Below are 20,778 nucleotides of genomic sequence, written 5' to 3'. Positions count from 1 at the left end.
AGCGGCCCACGGCAGCGGGGCACGGCCACCGAGCGCTCCTGCCATGCACAGCCCCCCCACCTTGCAAAGAGTCCGAGGGAGAGCCAGAGGGATACAGAGCTTTATTGTACGGATGGAGAAGGGGGTCCTCCCCCTTCACCGCTGACGTTAAAGTGCTCACCCTAAGTAAGATACAGAGGTCATATCTGCACTATAGGATATATTACAAATGATACCATGCATCCATTAACAAAATATACAAAGCCAACAGAAATGTATCTACCTTAAGTCTAAGCATACATTATCTAACTCCTAGTAAAAAGTAACCTAAAGAAAACAGCGTTTCATACTTCACATTTCAATCTGCAATGAAGTGTTCCTCCTCAAATGTCTTAGTGTTTTGTTAATTTATAGAACACATTAAGTATGAAGGTACACACAGAAAGAACACGTGTCCTGCTGGGGACTCCAGATCAAAGCAGACAACCACACTACGCTTAGAAATTTCACCAGCTACTGCACTTCATCCACATCCCTTCATCCTTCTCATTCTAGAGCAGGCAGGAGCCAGAAGGTACTCAAAACAGTGTGCATAAGTTAAGGTGGGGAAAAAACAGTAGTTTCATGTTACAGAAAGATCTTTATCTGGTCCACAGCAGACAGTTGTACTGGTGTACAGAGAGATGGAAAACACTGCAAAATAGTTCTACTGTATTTCAAAATAAACGTTTAAGAGTATATCTTCCACAATCTATAAAAATAGGTTTAAAACAAAAATGGTATGATACAACTTTTTTTTTCTTCAATTATTTTAACAGTATCTTATCAGGGTATTATGTCTTTTTAAAAAATTACTACTACTGATCACCTGGTCAGTCACAATACTGATACTGCTTCAGGTACATTGCGACAAAACGGGAATACCTTAGTTTGAAGCAGCAGTAATAAAATATTTTAGGATCAATGGTCTCTTACTGCAGCAAGGAAAAAGGTTTGCTTGAAAGTAAGAATGTAGCCAACACTGCTGTCACCTTCAGAGGGACCAAACTCTGAAAAGTTATCTATGGATACACCGCTGCACAGCAGTCTATGTTGCTCATTTCTCCTGATTCTTCAGAATGAAATCTCTCTCGGCATATTTAGAAGGGAATTCTTAGATTTCCAAATTACATATGGGCATCTAAAGCAAAATCTTGTGAGAAAAGTGAATCCTACAGATGTGTGTATGGAAACACGGGAGCAGCTAGAACCATCACGGGAGACTGCACACTTTAAACTGCGTAAGTTAATGCATTTTTCAAACTATAATGTAAGTCACACAATCCCTACCTCAAGCACTCTTCCCATTCCTAAATGTCACCAGAATTTGTACTCTAATTCAGGTCTAGGTTTCTACGCATTCTTCAATTCTTATATGTGGTATCAACAGAATAAGAGGTTTGCACTATACTGAAAAAAAGATAGTGGTCAAATTAACATTTTCACAGAGAGCCTGTAAAGATTCTTAGAAAGGCCTTTCCTACCCTTTCACTAAATACTTTATGCAGCCTATATTTATTTCCCTGTTAGAGATAATGTTTTGCACTATCATTACTAGAGATGGTTCAATTGCTGCTGGTAAATTCACTCTCCTGCTTCATTCTGCTACAAGAAACAATTACTTTCTTGGTATTCATCAGTTTAAGAGCAGTTACACTTTCAGGCTTTAAAAGTTGTTTGATGGTTCAAGATGGCTTTCCTGTACGAGCAACCTTTTTCTTCTAATAACTATTTGTAAGCTTGAAGTCTGCTACATTACTATCATGCATTGGACAAATCAATTACTAAATCACATCAGAAGAAACAACTTGCTAATTGTGGGCATCTCTTGTAAATTAGGCAAGACTACATTTTACAGCAGCATTGTACACTTGTCCCTATTCCAAAGCTTGTTAAAAGTCAACAAAACAAGTTTCCAGCTCCCTAAAAAAAAAAAAAAATCAAAAAAATCTTACACGCAATAAAAGGGGAAGTTCCCATCTGGGTGGAAGTTTAAAGTAATTCTATAGGATTCCCTGATAAAAGGATTTGGTATGAAATTAGAGACTTACAGACTACTCATTTAACTACGAGGTCCAAATAACAGCTGAAATTCTGGTCTCCGATTCACAAGATGCTGTGACAAGCACTGTTTGACATTTCCATGAGAAAAAGTCACAAGCTCAAAGAAAAGCCAAAGTTTTAGTCACACCTCCAAACACTAAGCAGCTGAGGAGCAGCCTGCTCCTGTTGCAGTGTTTAATGGGAGTTTACTCAATGAAGACAATTCCTCCCTCCACCAGGAAAGTTCAGCATCTACCGCTGTACCAGTCACTGTTACTGATCTGAAGCAATTCAGTTACCACTTGAACCATATTATTGTTGTGTTTCTTCAGCAGTCGCAGGTTTAACTGCCTGTCACAGAATCCCATCTCACACAGGCTGGATAGAAGAGTGGCAGTGTGCTCTTCTGTAGCTGCAGGCTGCTGAAAACAAAAGACAGTAAGATAAGCTATAAAAAGATAATTTATTTTAGCCATTTGAAGCAGTGGTCCTGCATTATACTGGAATATAATTAAGGCACAGAGGCCCTTCCCTTCCTCCCCCCCCAATTAAGCTATTTATATTCGCTTTCACCATTCACTTACAAAGGTGAATTACTACTCTTACATGACACTAGAGACGTGCTTCTATCCCCATGGTATGCATTTCCCTATCCGCTGGCAGAGCAGCATACTTCAAAGGGATGCCATCAAGTTTAACATTTTACTGTCACATGAAGTCCCATATAGAATATTGATACATTTATAAAACATAGACTTGTAATTTTAAGGTTGGCATTCTATGAAATTCATGTAGGATACAAGACAGACATTTACCTGTTCTATAATGGGTGGTCCAGCAAATAATGCTTTGTAGGCAGAAGCAGCAACAGACAAAGCTCCTTTAACTAGTTCTCCTGCAATGCTGCTTCCTTGAGGGTATCTGCAGAGAAGTCAGGTATTACTTTAGGGTCAGTAAAGCCAAGCGTTTGTTTCACATGAAATGCAAGTCTCTCCCTGTTGATGTGCCAACTGAGATTTAGTTTTTGTTGGAGAGAACAACCTACAATCCAAAGGAATCATTGCTGTTTGAGAACTGAGCTATCCAGGATGCTCTTCCCTTCTCTCTTCATACCTTCTATTAAATTGTGGTTTTATGCTAAAGTACATTAGTTTGCTTTTCCATAACATGGCCGTTTGTAAAGAATTAACTATTCTCACCCAGAAGCGTACATCTACACATGAAAGCTGTGCACTATGCCCTGGTGTCAGCAGGGATAGAGTTAATTTTCTTCCTAGTAGCTGGTATAGTGCTGTGTTTTGGATTTAGGATGAGAATAATGTTGGTAACACGCTAATATTTTAGTTGTTGCCAAGCAGTCAAGGACTCACGTAGCAGTTAGTTTAAAACAGTATCTGGGAAGTCACAGCTTCAGCTTTATTACCTTGGGTATTCTGAGCACTTCTGTTTACTACTTAGAAATCCAGAAGATCCTGGTCCATGACTGTCTTCACCACTGGGTTCTGGAATAGGAAGAAAAAAGTACCATATCAATATGGCCAGTTAACAAGAAGCTGAAGAGATACAGCATGTACATAAATGGAAAGGAGTGGGATTCAGCCCAAAATTAACACTTTCAAGTTTAATTATCCAGACACAAACTAGGTATACAGAATTCTCACTGCAGTCAAAATAATAAAAGAATTTCAGAAGTTATTTGGCTGATTAGTCAGTGGGTGTTTACTTTAACATGACATGAACTGCTGTGTGAGCGCCCAGTGACTGTAACAACATAGCTCATTAATTCCAAAGCGAGTTAATTTTCCAGATGTCAAACACTACTGAGTACCCTCCTACCATTTCTAATGAATAGATGCTCTTAGCTGATCCACAAAGCCAATTATTTCTTTATTCAAATCTTCTATATAGTAACATTTCAACACCAGGAGAAAAAAAAATCACTACTTGGTAGATTTCTGCTCTCCTCAAGAATAACAAGACATCCAATCCAATACTAGGCGTAAGGAATAGGCAATAACAACTGTGGATGCACCCTTCATTAAGTACTGTCAATACCTTCTCTTATTTGATTATGAGGAGTGGAAGAGATATGCTCTGAAGCTGGTATGTTTGGTTCTTGGAAGATATGATTCTGAAGAGATGCAAGATTCCTGAGAACATAAGGGGCAAAAAAAAAAAAAAAAAAAAAAAATCACTTTTACTACTTTCATTCTGCATGTACACATGTAGGTTAAGTCTGAAGAAGAGAGTTTCATGTCTTCACATGCTCCCTTCTTTCCCTCTCTCGCACTCACCTCATCAGTGAGTACAGGCTTTATAAAGAAAGTTGCAGGATTCAGGACATTCACTCCAGGCACGTGACAAAACTTTGGTTGCAACAATTTCTGTTTGGACACTGAACTTACACACAAGCAGCACAACACCCCGCAGACTCTACAGCAACACTAACACAACTGGTTTGTTCCTGTCCAAGAAGCCCACCTTTGTGTTTGGGGTAAGGTGTCCGCAGTCTCGGGGGTTAGTGGTACTACAGCTAGTGTTTGTGAAGTTGTCAAAATATCACTGACACTGGGGACCTGTGGCTGGCTTCCCCCTTCTGGATTCTCTGCTCCTGTTTCAGGTTCTCCTGTCTTTTCCAAACTGGGCTGAGAAAGAGCTGAGCTATACATAGACTCCCCTAAAGGACGACTGGTGTCAAAGCACTCGGGGAGAATAATGATATAATCCTCCGATGAAGCAGAGGAGCCTTGACTTTGAACATCATCTTTATCATCATCTTCCTCTTGATCAGAATTGCTGGTATCACTACAGGGGTTTGCTCTCTCATCAGACAGTGGAAGGTCCCCTAACAGGAAAAAAAGTTAAGTATTAACAATTGTCCATTTTGTGTGGATAACAGCAAAGACAGTATTGTCCCAGACATAAAAGGAAGTATTCAGAAACAACTGTAAACCTTTGCTGCTGCTATTAATGGTATAATTTTCTTTGTCGGGGGGGGGGGAGGATGGGGGTATAGTGTGAAAGAGTAACAGATCTTACTGTTAAGCCTATGCAGATATGCTACCGATATTAATGCTTATAATAAAAATGGGAATAAGAGGTCCACTGAGAACTTAAACATCAGCTTTCAGCCCCTAAATTACATGCATCAACAAGGTCAAAGCACTGACCTCAAGCTACACATACAAAATATGGATGCACCAGCCATGCTTAACATATGAGCACTTATTTGAATACCCCATTGGAACCTTTATGTCTCTATTTCACTTTTTTTAAAGCAGCTGTTAAACTAGCTGCTTGTTCAGAGTACTGACACCAATTTTCTGATATAATAATGATTCTCTTGATCTAGTGAGGATCAATTTCCTAGAACAGTGTCAGATCTTTTTTACACTTGATTTTCTCTTTTTTTAGCCCTTATACAGCCGTATCATAAATTCAAACCTATTTTACTTACCAGAGTCATTTTTATTCATTGTCTCTGACTGATGAATCTTTGCTTCCTTTTTGGAAGTGGAATTAGTTTTTATCCTAGGAGATTCTTCATTTATCACATTGCAACTGAAGGTGTCTTGCAATGTTTGTAAAGGGTCTAATAAAACAATCAGGAAAAACAATTAAAGTGGTATCACCACCTGCAGTGCAGGGCAATTTTTGGCCAATGTCTGACTGCAAAAAAGTAAAGCCACAGCAGCCAGCTGATGACAGTACTTACACTGGAGGATCTTCTTTTTTTGTGGGGGCTTATGGTCAGGCGCAGCATCCAGGGTTAAAGAGCGAATTACCGTTTCACAGACAAACTGAGTCCCACTCATATCTTCTTCTCCTTCCTCCTGGTTCAACAGGGGTTCAGCTTTCGCCTTCGCTATGCAAGTATCTGCAGGAAAGCAGGCTTCCGTCATCCCTTTGAAAGGGAAACATAAAAAATTATTTCAATGCCATCACAAGGAAAAGTAAGTATAAGAAAAAATTTTTAGGCTAGCCAAGGCTAGTATTGACTCAATGTATTAATTCTTTTTAAAAACCTGGAAGAATTTAGAATTCTTTCAAGTTGAATGTGAAAGTGATTGAGAAGCATGGGGGCCACACCTTGAGTGTTTAAGTATAATCTCATCTATAATGGGCAAACTTAATTCTCCCAACAATTCTAGCAGTCGCACAAATCAAGAGAAGCATTTGTATTTCTGAGTTCTACGCATGTTACACTCCAACCCCTACAATCAGAGTAGCATCAGACAACAGGTTTATGAGCCAAACAACTGTGTGTTTTTCCACAGAAGGAAAAGACAGGAGTTAGAATTCTTTTAAAACATCAAGACTGCTAACAGCACAGAAGTGACAGTATCTTCCTCCCCTCACCCCCAAGCTCCCCACAACTACTGCTTACCAGGCACTGGTTTAAATCCACTCCCCTCATTCTCCTCCTCTATCTGACCCAAACCACGTTTCTCCAGCAAGGGGCTATCATGTGGCAAAGGGGACATGCATGGAGTCATGTCTGAAAAACAAAGGTAGTAAAGATAGTTAGCATTAAAGGAGTAGGAACCTTCCTTCCTGCAGAAGGCAACCTTTTAAGAAGTTCTCTTTTTTTAAGGGATATTCTTCCAAGACTGAAGAAACTCAGTTATCTTACAAGATAATTTGGTGAAATAAACAACTAGCTTTGCATTACACTGGCACTGGCTGACCAAAGAAAATGGCTGCCTTCTTCAATGTCTGAAATCTTAGGGTTTTGGGGACGTGAAGCTGAGAAGAAGCCAAGACTGAAAAATACAAAGGATACAAAGCACTATCAAATATCTCCTCTAAGACTGCAGCAAGAATCAAAATGAAAAGACAGGAAAGCTGGGAAGACACTCTAGCCTGAAGAATAAAGAATAAATAAGCCTTTTACACAAATAAGTTCAGTTTCTCATTGAGTAAACAGTTAACTCAGAATGCTACAGACAGCACACAATATGAGAAGAACCTTACCAACAGGAGTATTGTGTGGCACTCGCTCCAATTCCTGCACAATATTAATGTCCAACAGCTCAAAGGACAGCAAATCCTACAGAAAGAAACACCACAGAGTTTTCATCAAATTCTGAAATGGAATCTCATGCTGTACTTCCCAGCATCAGATCTCCTTAACTTACAAATAAGTCTACTCCACTCTGTTAATTAGTCAGCATGAGAGAGGTCAGTTTTCCCATAAGGTATATACACATCATAGAAGATGGTACACAAATTAGGGCAACAAGAGGCAAAGCTAACTACTTCCTTGTTAGGGGCCAGAGAAAGACTCAACTCTGTGAGTCTTTATTGAGAATCTGTCTGTCCTGCGTGTACCTTCCATATAGTTACAGTCCCCCATACTAATTCAAGAAAACAGTTCTGCTATATAAAATGCAATATATTCTTCCTGAAAATACAGTGGCTATTTTGGAGCTTTTTATTCTTATGGATGCCTATATACTAGATATCAAACCTAAGGGGATTTGTTTTATCTCTACCTGAATTTTAGCACTTTACCTGTGCAGTGAGGAGATCAACAGATGGGATATAAAATTCTCTCTCACTTGGCAGATTTTTGATCTTTAAAGGAATAGTTGGCAGAGGTATTTCAGCCTGCTCCATGATTTCACCCATCAGTTGAGCACCTGCTTCTGCCTTTAAGGAAGCATCCTGCAAAACAAACAAACAAAAAAATAAAGTCCCAGAATCCCCTTAGGCAGGCAGCAAATAAAACAATTACAGGAAATGTAAAGCCTGAATATTGTGTATAAGAACACACGTAACTTGAAAAGAGATTTAATTCAACTCATTTTAGAGCCAAAAGGACAAGATCTAACAAAGAGATCTTGCAATGTTTCAGTTCAATCAAAGAACTAGACAAATAGCTGCAACAGACTGATACCTAATCCCACACCTGTCAAAAAGAACGACCATTTTAGAACTTACAAAATGCAGTAAAAGTTGTGTTTCTTTTCTATTAAAAATAAAATTTAGAAGCAAACAACTAAAAGAATCCCCTAGAAATCAACATAGTTAGGGACACTATGCCATTGCACTGAACAATATTCATTATTCCATCTACTAGGCAATTCAGAACTGCCCCAAATACTGTATGAATTACTTGCCTGTTTCGTGCTGGAAGCTTTATCCTTCTGACAGGAGTCCGAATCCTTCCAATTGCTTTCTAGAGAGTCAGTAGCTGGGGAGGGATCCACAACAATACTGCACCAGATCCTGGGCCCAAACTGTTCCCCTCTGTGGGACAGTCTCCAGTGAGAGGTGTAAGTTCCTTCTATATTAGGAGCTACAAACTCAACTGAAACAGTTCCTACTTGTCCCGATGGAAGGGATGGCACTAACACATCTTTTTTTTCAGAAGATGCTAAGGTCAGATTTCCCCACATAAGTTTCAGCTGAAATATACAACAGAAAGAGAAAAGGTTAACTTCACAAGCTTCTCTGCAAACTGTGGGCAGCATGGAATACGCTTTTAAGTTCCTCTGCTGAAAGGCCTAATGGATACTAGGCATGGAGAAGAGAGGCTGCTAGTAAACACTCTCACATTAGTCACTATCACCAAAGCAAGAAAAGAACTCCATCTTTCAATGTGAACTCAGTCACTCACAGAAAAAAAGGCTTTTTGAAGTCAGAAAAGCAATACAACACCTGTTGTAAACAAAGCTGAACTGTAACATAACAGGACTGGAAGACATGTTCAGTGATGTTAATCTTGACTGCTTTCCTCCTATAGCCTGCAGTTGTAAAGAGCACCTGGACAGCTTATCGCCCCAGAATTCCCAGCTTGTGAATTAACAGGCCAAATGAAATCCTAAATGGGGTTCTGATAGAGAATTCAGATTCCTAATGCATACAAGTATTACTTACAGAGCTATTTTAGTGTGTAAAAGTAATAGCAAAGGAAAGATACCTTTGTGTCTGAGCTCCATTCCACATTGCCAGTATTTTTCATTCGCCAGTGTTTGATAAACTTTGTTCCTGGTTGCAAGTGAGTCCCATCTGGCAAATTCTCATCCACAAATACCGCACTTAGTGTTGGGACAACTGCTTGGAAGGGTTCGCTAGGACTCCTGGAAGTATGGGGAGCAAACAAACAAATACACCAAAACTGAGGAAGTCATTCAGCTGCTATTTCACTGGCTAAAAATAGAGGAGGCCATTTCACTTGTTTTCTTCTTTTATCTCCAGAAGTGTTTCAAGATTCTAACATTTTAGCTACGGTTTTCATCTTAAGTCTAAACACCAGATAGCAATTTGCTTTCCTTTACTTAAGGAAAAAAAGAAATAGAAAAACATCAAACCAAGATTGGCTTATCGGGAAGAATATTATTATAATTACAGAACTCAGGTTTAACAGAGAAAAATTCACTGTTCTTCACAATTTGATTTAGTCTGACAGCACTTTGGACTATGCTATTCTGTTAGAGAATGAAGTTATTACCTTTATGATGTTGAATCAGAAAGATCATGCTATAGTCTAAGCACTAGTGTCTTTTTATTTGGCTTTACAAGCAATATTTTTCAGCAAGATACCATATTTTTTTCCTGAAAGGGGCTCAAAAATAGATTTAATCCAAATCTTTACTGTTAAATTTGGACACACTGAGAGGGGACTGATGAAGCAGCTCATATGCATGCCAACTTTAACAGATCTAAAAAAAAAATAAATTCGGATCTAAATTAGCATTGGTTTTGTTCCTGTAATGTGCCTGTTCAGCAAAAAGGAAGCAAAGATAGCTATTTTAAGCTCCCCACTGTAACTGATTAATGCTAATTTGACTTTTAAACACCCTAAATGGAAGAGATGAATAAAAGAAACTAGTACATTAGTTTACATTACACATACTTTACACCTGTACATTCACAAAACCAAAGGGAACAGAAAATGCAAAGTAGTTGCCTGCAAAGGCTGCTGTCCAGTGAGCCTCAGCCTAAGATCACATAAAAGAGGAAAAAAGAAAAAAACACTGACCATAAGCACATAGAATGTACTTGACTTTATGCAGCAACACTTAATATAGCAGGAAGATACAGACTTTTTTAAAAGTGGCAGTAACATTGATTTATGCTGTATGTGCATGCATGCACATATATGTAATCCTAGGCATTCTCCTTCCTCCTGAATTTATCTTAAGTCTGTACGTTTCTGGTAATAACCATTAGTTGTTTTTCTTCTCCTACTCTCCTCCCAAGTAAAAACAATAAACACAATCCACCTTCAAAATTCCATTTAAACAAAATTCTCACAGGGTCCAATGACCAATAATACTTGGAATGAGCAATTTCATAACCTTCCTCCTGTTACTTTAACTTGGTCTCATCACAAGAGGACAGACAGCACAACTAAGAAAGAGTCAGCTAACAACATCTCTTACAGGACAGTATTAGGTTGGAGACTCTCAGATTTCAGAGTAGGTGAGCCGCTAGTTTCCAATATGTGGACGGAGTTCCACAGATGAATTTTCCTGTGCAATTTTAGCTGCTTTTTGAGCTCTCTGACCTCTGCCTTTCGCTGTTTCTTCTCTGCTCGTAATCTTTGCTTTTCTGCCTTCAGAAATCTTTTGTCCATTTGTTTCTGGAGCCTGCGGAGAGAATAAGCCACCTTGTTACAATACATTAAACTGATTAGAATTTATCTTTAGCCAACAGAGTCTTAGTCTCAAAGGGAAACTTCAGAAAATGTCTCATGCTTCTAGACTGGATACCAGATAATTTTAAAAGAACATCTTCATAGTTGCTTGTGAAGATATTTGGAATGGCCTCAGTGAAAGAGCAAACTTAAAGTCAGAAAAAGCAAGCTCTCAGTTGGCTATCCACCTATGACACAAAATTCTGTCTTTTCTACTTTCTTATTAAAAACACTGTAAGATTCATGACTTAGGCCATTTATAAGTATATGGCTATTTTTAGTGACTCAAAATAAAGCTTGAGTACCATTTCCATTTCTTGTTATCTCTAAATCTAAAATAAAAGCTGAACATCAACCCCAATACAGGTGTTTCCACTTTGCTATCAGGATAATCTTGTCAGGTACTGACACCATTTACCTAACTTGCTCCAGAGTAGCAGGCAGGCGAGACGAAAACTCTGCAAGGCTGTAATTCTCAGCAGTACATAGTACAGGTCTTCGCAGCTTTAACAAGACGTGATTAGGATCATGTGCATATATTCCTGCTTCACACTGTTCACAGATATTGTAGGCTGGACAAACACTGCAAAGAAAAGGCAGACTGTTACCAAGAGGCAGACAAAAGAATTAATACGCTAGAAAGACACTAAAGGATAATTAATCCTTACATTTCTGCAGAGAAACAACTCTATCATACTACCATTGTAAGCAGTGCTTCAGTGAAACAGAGCTGGTTCTCTCACTTATACATCAATATTTGCAGTCATCTGGAATACCCAGATCAGTATCTCTCTTCCTGGCAAAGCTGCAACACAGTTACACTTCCTGAATACACACTGAAAAAGCCCGATGCGTCCTTTAGCACAGGTCATTAACAATTGCTGCTGTAAAGGATAAAACATTATACTGAAATACAATGCCAGAAACAGCATCATACTTCGTATCATAGAATGGTTTGGAAGGGACCTTAAAGATCCCTCCAGGGCTTCAGGGATCCAAGCAGATCCCTGAAGAGGACAAAGTTCGCTCTCCTGAGGCCCAGGGCAGTGAGCTTGATGTGCACCCTCCTCCCTGCCCTAAGGATCTTGAACTCCACCACTTCATGGTCACTGCAGCCAAGGCTGCCCTTGAGCTTCACATTCCCCACCAGCCCCTCCTTCTTGGTGAGAACAAGGTCCAGCATGGCACCTCTCATTGCTGGCTCCTCTACCACTTGGAGAAGGACATTATCATCAACACATTCCAGGAACCACCTGGATTGCTTACACCCCGCTGTGTTGTCCCTCCAACAGATATCAGGGTGGTTGAGGTCCCCCATGAAGGCCAAGGCTTGTGAACCTGAGGCTGCTCCTATCTATTTACAGAGGGCCTCATGTGCTCAGTCCCCCTGGTCAGGTGGCCTGCAGCAGATCCCACTATAATGTCCCCTGCCCTCCCTTTAATCCTGACCCATAAGCTCTCAGTCAGCTCCTCATCCATCCCCAGGTGCACTCCATACACTCCTTATGAAATATAGAGGATTACGTAGGAAAATACAGAGGATAAGTCAACTAAAGCATTCAGGGATGCAAAGCAGGAATAGGACTGGTAAAAACAACTCCTGCCAGCAAGAAAAATAAACATCCAAAGAAAAACCCCTGCTGACATTCCATTCACTGCTGCTGCCTAATCCTAAAATATTTACTTTTACAGCAACTGCCTCATTCAAATAAAAACATCCACTTTTGACACTTCACTTAAGATACTTATCAAAACCTATTTCGTATTATTAAACTGACAACATGACCTGCTTTAGTCTCATTGACTTTCAGAACTAAATAAAGGACTATTACAGATTGGTGGTTATAAGTTTTGGGTTTTTTGTTAATTAAACTAAATGAAACATTTTCCTTTACAAATACTGCACGTTATATGCAAAAAAGGTAAAGAGTTTTTTGAGAATATAGCAAGTCTTAGAAAGTTCTCTCTCTTTAACAATCATGTTCTCAAAATAGTATTAATCTCGCTCTTATGCAGATAAGGAGTAGTCACCACAGCAGAGAACATAAGCTGTTTGCAAGACACATACCAGAGGTTCTGAAATGTACAGCATGCTGCAGATTAGATATCTCGAAGTCTACAATACTGAGATGGTTTCTCAGACTCATCCACATGCCCTGCACGTTAGGTTTCCCACACTCCCATCTCTCATCATATTCTACCTACCTGCACTGGTAGCGAACTCCAACAATTCGGGCCTGGCAGTTGCAGCAGGAGATCAGCCAGTCACACTGGTTGCTGTTTCCTGATCGGCTCTCTGAAGCTGGAGGTGCTGCTGTAATAGAGCTCTCAGAAAAATCTGGAGGCTGATTGTGATGAACAAGCTTCTCATACAGCTTCTGTTCCAGTTTCTCAACAGTTTCCTTAACTACTTGTTCCCTGAACTGGAAAAAAATTAGTCATGCATGAGATCCACCTATGCAGCTTCAAAAGTTGGATTATAGTGTCCCAATTCTCCCAATCCCTAAATCCTAAAGCAGCTCAGAATCCACTTCCCATCCCCTCAGCACATTCCAGATGAAATTAAACAAGTATCACATTCCTCAAAGAGGATTTGTATTTCAGAAAACATGAGCCCGTGTGTTTTAACATGGCAAATTTAAAAATCATACATTCATGTTCACAATATTGAGATTTTTCCATAACCTTGCACAAAGGGAAGGAAACTAATCTCCGAGACAATTAACACAACTTCCAACAAACCCCTCTGGAGTCTCTATCATCAACTCCTGATTTTGATCACCAGGGATGTTGTAAATACAACCATTAAGTTCCTCTATCTTTAGCTTGTATAAAGAGGTGGAAAAGGAAGGGAGATGCTAGAAAAAAAAGCTTAAAGATAAACACATATACTATTGTACCACTGGACCTTTTAGTTTTGAGAACTCACTAGCTAATTGATTCTTAGCATTCGTATCTAACTGCTTCTCAGTGACATTTATTAGCTGGTCAAAACAAGTTAACACCCACATCTTATTAATCTATAGGTTATACTCATTGGCCTCCTGAAAGTATTTACTTGAACTGAACAATCAAGAAAAGCAAGGTCATCAAATGCTATGCTTCAAATCTCAGGAAACCCTAACTATTACCCTACAGAAACTGGTCAAACAAGAGTCTCCAACAGCAGCACCATATTTCCTGCTCTCTCTCATTATGAGTGCCCCAAAGTCCCTGTGACTATCTGGAGTGCAACAAGGATTCTAGCATGGGAGCTACTTAAAACTACACTCAAAACAATTGACTGCATAAAGCAAACAATACACTTTTGACAAAAAGTGGCATGTATCAAACTTTTTTTTTTTTAAAGTAACACCTACATTGTACAGTCATAGTTAAACATCTTGTTTCCATTTATAACCACAAAAGCAAAGTGACCGGGATGCCTAAATGCCCTTTAAGATCCCAGTCACCAGTACTGAGAGCAAGTGTGATCAGATTATATAGAGTTAGGCATCACAGGTATCTTTTCCACCCACAACCTCTTATGTATTCCTAAGAATACTAAAATTCAGAAAAAAAAAAAAAAAAACAACAACCCACACTTACTGTTTCCAAGTAGCTAGTAAACCATTCTGGAGGATTTTCATTTGTTCTTCTTGTTCTAGTGTGATTTAACTTTTGCTGGGGAAACAAACAAAACAAACACACCACAAAAATAAGTCACAAACCTTAAATATGCAAAGCTGCAAAAAATCCTCAATACAGCAAGTTAACCACTTTCCAATTGCTCTCCCCTCAAGTGTCTTTACAAAAAAAATATTTCAAGTTATTTGGAAAACAATGGAAAAACAATGCAAGGAAGCCACTGACATTTTCCTGAAAGATTTCTGCCTTATGAACATTTGAGTGTAATTACACATCAAAGCCAAAGAAATCAAGTCACCCAGAAGTTACTAGATGGCAATCAGGGCTTCATGAGACCAATTGCTTTATCAAAATACTTAAGAATGGTCAACACGAAAGAATCTGTATTTCTAAATGCAGCAGCAAAATATCCTCTTGAAGACATTCAAACATTTTTGGGAGCTTCAACGGGTGCAGGTAGCTGAAAAGGAAGACCAACTTCTGAACTCAAGAGTTTTTATGCATGGGTAAAGATGACGATAAAGTAAATTACACTTATGAATATATAATCCAGCTCTGCATCCTACCTGAATTGTCAGCTCCTTTTCATTTTCTAAGTCTTCCTCTAACCCCTGAGCTAGCATGGAGTAGCATGAAAGAGGTTTCTTCTCATCTTTAAGAAGTGCCAACTTTTCTGTCATGTTTTTTTCATGTAGTTGCAAAGAAGAAGAACATGAAGTTTCTTTTGGAGAAGAGTTTTCTTCATACACATTCATCTGAAGCTGATTTCCTTGTTTAACTGCAATCTAAATAAACAAGACATACACCATATTTACTCCACAAACAACCAAAATACAAAATCCTGTAAAAATACAGCACTACACTGGAGAGGTTGGGGAAAGACTAACACAAAAAAATTGAAATTGAGTGAAATGACAGTCTATTCTGCCTTTCTTAAAGGTTACCAATATGCTTATTAAAGAGTTTATTATAAGCAAAAGGTTAATTATGCAGATATTCTGCAGGATTTTTTCAATCTACAATAAAGCTGTTCATGTGAGCCAGTAAACAATAGAGATTCTGTGCAGTAACTTACAGTAAATTTTAATTTATGATTATTTTCACATTATTATCTGATTTGAAGTTCAGACCATAAGCAAAAAGTTCTGAAAGTATTAGTATTAGTATATACCAGTACAACTGAAATTTAAAGGAATGCAACTCTCATTTTGTCTAAGTAAAATTAACTGCCTATAAAGTAACAAAGCACTGATACCAATTAAAGTTTTATTGCCAGAGAATACAACATTAGAGTCTACGTGGCAAGATCTTTAAAAGGATCCCATTAAAGCCTGGTATTTCCAAACATGGGATTACTGTTTAAGTGTTAGAGAAAGCCAGTCATTTAACCAATGAATTGGCTGCTCAGGGCCCTGAACCACAACTGCCTATTCAACTAATTTACACAAATCAAGATTAGCCTGGATGAAAAAAAAAAAATAGTAGTAAAACATTCAAGCTAGTGTCCAAAGCTAGAAAACTGAGCTATTCTGATTTCCATGGGCCAGATAATGCTGGGTTTTTTCTCAGCTACACCAATTTTAATTGGAAAAGGATGAATATATTGAAAAAACTCAAAGAGAGGGTTTACCTTCAGCGCTTCTTCATATTCCTCTAAAGAAAAAGGGAAAGAAATGTGAATTTTCCCCATCTCAAACAATACATGTAAATTTAACACATAGTACTTAGGGACCCTTACATGAAGGAGTGTCTCCCATACCTTCTGTAAATTCTTTTAAAATAGTGCTAGTGAAGGAAGAAGTTGTATACACAGCAACGAGCAAACATGTTCTCACAGCCTAGAGACTTAACATTCCATTAATTTAGTTATTTCCAATTTGTTCCTATGGATCAAAAACTCCTTCCTTTTGGAAGAATTTGATGCCCAACCATACATAAAATCCAAAAATCAAAAAGCAAGCATTCTCAACTGCTTCTCCAAAAACATGAACAACAGTTGGGGTCTCTTTACTGATTTCACTTCAGTAAAGTAGCAGCTCACCTTTGCTATTCACAGAGACCTGCAAAGAGAAATAATAGTGAGTAATAGCCACTGATATATTTTTGTGATTCTCTTAAAACTAACACGCTTTCAGAATAAACGTACTTTTAGTCAGAGTTTCTAAAATACCACTCCTTCAGCTATTTGTTATTGCTGTCATGTTTAATCATTAATCAATGTTGTGGTGTTGTGGTGTTCTGGAATAGACCTTTATTAGATTTGCACAATAAACAAAGTCTCTGGCACCTACTAGCATCCAGAACAAGCGTGGACTCATCTACTGGAAGCGATACCAGTGCAAGCTGGGTTCACTATACAAGTACACAGAGGTTGGACCCAGTTGCTTTTAATGCCCAACATGAAAGAACTGTTCTTTTGATTTAAATACAAGCCAAGCCCATCTTCTACAGGTGCTTATTTATCAATTTTGCACACAGAAGTTACTAATACAAGAAGATATTTAATAACTACAGCATTGCATGATTCTGAACAATGTTTACTCATTAGTATTTGAAAAAGATCTTTAACAGAGGCATCCATATATTTATATAGATATAGGCTGGAAAATAAGGGGAAAATCCTTCCCCAAAATGTTGCTGGAAGCATCCTGACATTTCCCCTTAGGGGGAAAAAAAAAGATCCCCATCTCTGCAGTTTAGTAGAGCTACAAACCAAGTAGCGGAACAGAGTCTGCAAAAGTTATGTTCTCTTTGAGAGCTCATTCTACACTAAATCTCTGGATAAACAGAAAGCATATGAGTGGGTGACGTTATACCAAGCAGGAAGTTACTCAACAAGGACAACTAGAAGTAACCAATTTGTTTTCTGAGTCACTAATCTGCTTGGAGATTATAGCATTTGCATAAAACAAGCAGAGGATTTGAGCACACCAGCTCACTGAAGTAAACATATGCTAATGACAGGGGACCTACATTCTTCAGAGGAAGGAGTGTAGATTGAAGCGACAGGGCTTTACCATGACTACAAACACAAATAGTTACAACTACCTTATCCTGATAAAATGAAAAATAAGAAAGTCCCTCAACAGAAGCATCCCTCCCTCAGAGCACGTAGAACCATGAACTCTTTCTATGAGGTAAGAAAGACAGTAGCTTCTAAAAAAAATTTTAAAATAAGTATGCTACATTAAGAGTGAAACCACAAGACTAATAGCTATTTTCTTATCAGAGGGGCAAAAACATCACCTCTGATCCACATAATAGACACTCCTGAAGGACCCACTACAAATTATTAAGAGACAGAAATTTTCACACCCGTTATATTTTGGTAGATCTGTTGGGGGGGTGGGGGGGTATTTTACCTCATCATTATCCTCATCAATGTATTTGATCTGAATGTTGTCCAGGTCAAATGAAACTTTAACCTGTAAGGAGAAAGAATACAAAACCACAATGAGAAAGGGCTACAGATGTTTTCAGTTAAATCATGATTATTGATAGGGAAAAGTGTTTTAACCCTTCCACTCCTCCCTTCAGTTTTCTCAGGTGAAATAAAAATCCATTTACAAAATCCATTCTTCTCGAGTTGAACAACTCTCCCCAGTGCCTTGCCTCCAACCTTTATTAACTTTCTGTAATGAAAAGAAAGAAAACAGTTTCTTTCACGTTTCATCTTCCCTAGTTAATGTTTACACCAAAATAAATAATAACCTTTTCATTATAACAGGACTAGTTCAGGGTTAATGAACTCAGTCACGGTAAACACTGCGATACACAAAAGCTAAAGCCAACAAGTACCAAATGACAACTTTTAAATTAAAAAGCACCAGGAAAACAGCTCATACAGGTGAGCAGTCTTTTTTCCACAAACCTATTTGTGTTTTGGGAAACTAGGATTAATTCAAGTACTAAAAAGAGTAAAGTATTTCATTCTACTACTCACTGGCTGATGGACTGTATATCTGAACATATCAATCCAATCTAGAGATCAGAATTAAGAAAATAAAGCTGAGCAGCTATTTTGTAATTTGCATTAATAGGGCAAAACAAACAGCATCAAACGAACCATCAACGAAGGCTGTTATTTCCCTGTGTTGAATAACAGTCTTTGAGGCTCACGTGCATTTTTGTATCACCCACCTACACAAACTGTATTTTTCTCGACAGAAACTCTCCCTGAAAAACTGCTATACCCGAGACATTCTGCTAGCCTGGACCTAACAGAACACCACCAACAGCCTTAGAAGACAGCAGATGGCTGGGACTTACATAGCACCACAAGAACACAACGACATAGCTACATACATTCTGCAATGAATATACTACAGGCATGTCCTTCCAGTGATATATAATTAATTTTGAGAGTGCAGTGAGAGAACCAGGCTTGTTAGGAACAAACTGTGGTTTGTATCTACATTGTCTAGTACCACAGACTGTTCCCCTACAACTCAAGCTAGAACCAGAGATCGCATTGTCCCTCACAAACACCAGACATTTTTAATAAACATTAAAACATAGGAAAGTCACAGTTTAACTGGTACTACCTTGAAACAGTAATTCACACATGGTGCAGAGACACCCAGTGGTACCACCTCAGTTAGAGAAACACTGTAATAGAACACCACACCCTCACTCTTGGACTACTTAAGATTAAGGGCAACACCATGCTTACATAGCAATCTGCTTCCAGCTTAGACGCAAGTAGGATTCTGACTAGCTCAGACATTCCTGCTAGGTCTATTTGCCACCAAGTATTTTAAGCCTGAACTAGTGCCTCTTCTGAAGACTGAAGTACAATGAGTGAAGATGATGCAGTTCAAACTTTGAATTTGAGTAATTCACAATGCAAGAACCTCCTACAAGGTACACTGGAATACGTTGGCAAAAAAAAAAAAAAACCTGAGAGAAAATAAAATACTGGCAAGATCTCTTTAAATGGAAGGAGGGTAGATATTAGGAAAAATTCTTCACTGTGAGGGTGGTGAGGCCCTGGAGTATGTCAGAGAAGCTGTGGCTGCCCCATCCCTGGCAGTGTTCAAGGCCAGGTTGGATGGGGCTTTGGGCAACCTGGGCTAGTGGGGAGTGTCCCTGCTCATGGCAGGGGGTCGGAACTAGATGGGCTTTAAAGGTCCCTTCCAACCCAAACCATTACATGGTTCTATGATCTATTAAGATGCAACTTTGAGTACACTAAAAAAAAAAACAAAAAACAGAACAGTTGTTACAGAGTAAAATCGCTACAATTTCATCATAACCAAGGGAATCCTTTCTACACAATTTCAACCTCAGTCAATGCAGGAATTTTCACTAAATAGCACTGGCAATAAAGATCCAAACAAAAACTCTTCAATATACCAAGAGCATGATATACAAACTGTCATAAGCAACTGTCTATGCACACACAACCCACTAACAAAACCAGTCATATCCAATCTAGCACACAAAAGGCACCAGGAAGCAAGAAACCAAAAATGTATGTCAGTGATTACCCCAGAGAGCAAAGATAAGTCTTCAGAAAAATGTTCTATAAGCAACTGAAGGGTGTTACTTCATCATATCTACTTGAATGAGTAAAAGGAGATAAGAGGAACAGACTGTACTTTACAGGGTACAGTGCCAAAAGCAAGTATCCATAACTGTGGAAAAGAGCAAAGCACGTAGCTAAGGCCACCTGCTCACACAGTAAAACATAAGAGCCATACGAGGCTTTGTCCAAAACAGGCTTTTCACGCCAGTCTAAAAATATAACAGGAGTAAAAGTTACTGTCAGCGCTAAAAGAAAAGCTGAGACCGCAGCAGAAGAAAACACCAGCTCTAACAGCCTGCAAAACGAGGGACACGGCTTAGGAACCTGAGGGAGACGATGCTGGGCCCTCGGAGAGGCGCTTCCACTCCCAGCACCTCACCGAGACGGCTCCCCACGGCTGCGGCACCGCGGCTCCGGCAGCACTGCCCCGCGGCGGGCCCTCCGCTCTGCCTCCTGCGGCGAGGCGGGACGAGCAGCGCTCACCATGGCCTCCACATCCGCCCACGTCGTGTGCGCCGAGTCTGACACCAGGAAGCTCTGGGTGTCCCCACGGCAGGTGACGCGGAGGTTCACCGGCGGCTCCATGCCGCGCTCCCGAGCAGGCAAGGGAAGCCCTGTCAGGCTGCCCGACGATCCTAACATGGCGGACCGAGCGCGGCCAGCCCCCCACCCTCCACGCGATACTATTGGCCGTTCCGCCTGCCACTCACCCTCCTCATCGCCCTGGTTGGCCGGCGGGGGCGTGGCCAGATGCTGTGGGACAACAACAATAAACATAGCTGGGGAAGCACGCAGGGGGCGGGGCGCAGACACGCACTTCCGAGCTGCGCTGCAACTCCCATAATACACCGCGCCGGCCCCATCGCACTCAGATAAAATACGTGTGGCGGAATCACGTGGCAGTGGCAGAACCAATCAG

The 20,778-nt window shown here is 39.6% G+C and overlaps 1 protein-coding gene across 8 annotated transcripts; it reads right to left on the bottom strand.

Annotated features, from left to right (window-relative positions):
* Positions 1–86: 86 nt before the first annotated feature.
* NBR1 (NBR1 autophagy cargo receptor) lies at positions 87–20,526 on the bottom strand. Of its 8 annotated transcripts, none has more exons than XM_054801478.1 (21): positions 20,343–20,526; positions 17,695–17,757; positions 16,374–16,392; positions 15,963–15,985; positions 14,899–15,117; positions 14,294–14,368; positions 12,911–13,128; positions 11,124–11,288; positions 10,452–10,658; positions 8,987–9,146; positions 8,184–8,471; positions 7,576–7,728; positions 7,036–7,111; positions 6,449–6,559; positions 5,777–5,965; positions 5,519–5,653; positions 4,543–4,906; positions 4,117–4,211; positions 3,485–3,563; positions 2,877–2,982; positions 87–2,483 (listed from the first exon to the last, which is right to left on the bottom strand). In XM_054801478.1, the coding sequence occupies exons 1-21, from the start codon at positions 20,499–20,501 to the stop codon at positions 2,307–2,309; spliced, it is 3,081 nt and encodes a 1,026-aa protein (XP_054657453.1). In that variant the 5' UTR covers positions 20,502–20,526; the 3' UTR covers positions 87–2,306. The 8 variants fall into 8 exon arrangements, 7 of the variants coding, with proteins under 7 accessions (XP_054657453.1, XP_054657455.1, XP_054657454.1 ...); XM_054801480.1 differs by having other exon boundaries at positions 87–2,480; XM_054801479.1 differs by having other exon boundaries at positions 5,777–5,938; positions 20,343–20,515.
* Between the last annotated feature and the right edge of the window lie 252 nt (positions 20,527–20,778).

The sequence above is a fragment of the Grus americana genome, chromosome 22, assembly GCF_028858705.1.
Source record: "Grus americana isolate bGruAme1 chromosome 22, bGruAme1.mat, whole genome shotgun sequence".
NCBI lineage: Eukaryota > Metazoa > Chordata > Aves > Gruiformes > Gruidae > Grus > Grus americana.
The sequence above is the reverse complement of the archived record's forward strand: the minus strand, read 5'-3'. Positions and strand labels throughout refer to the sequence as shown.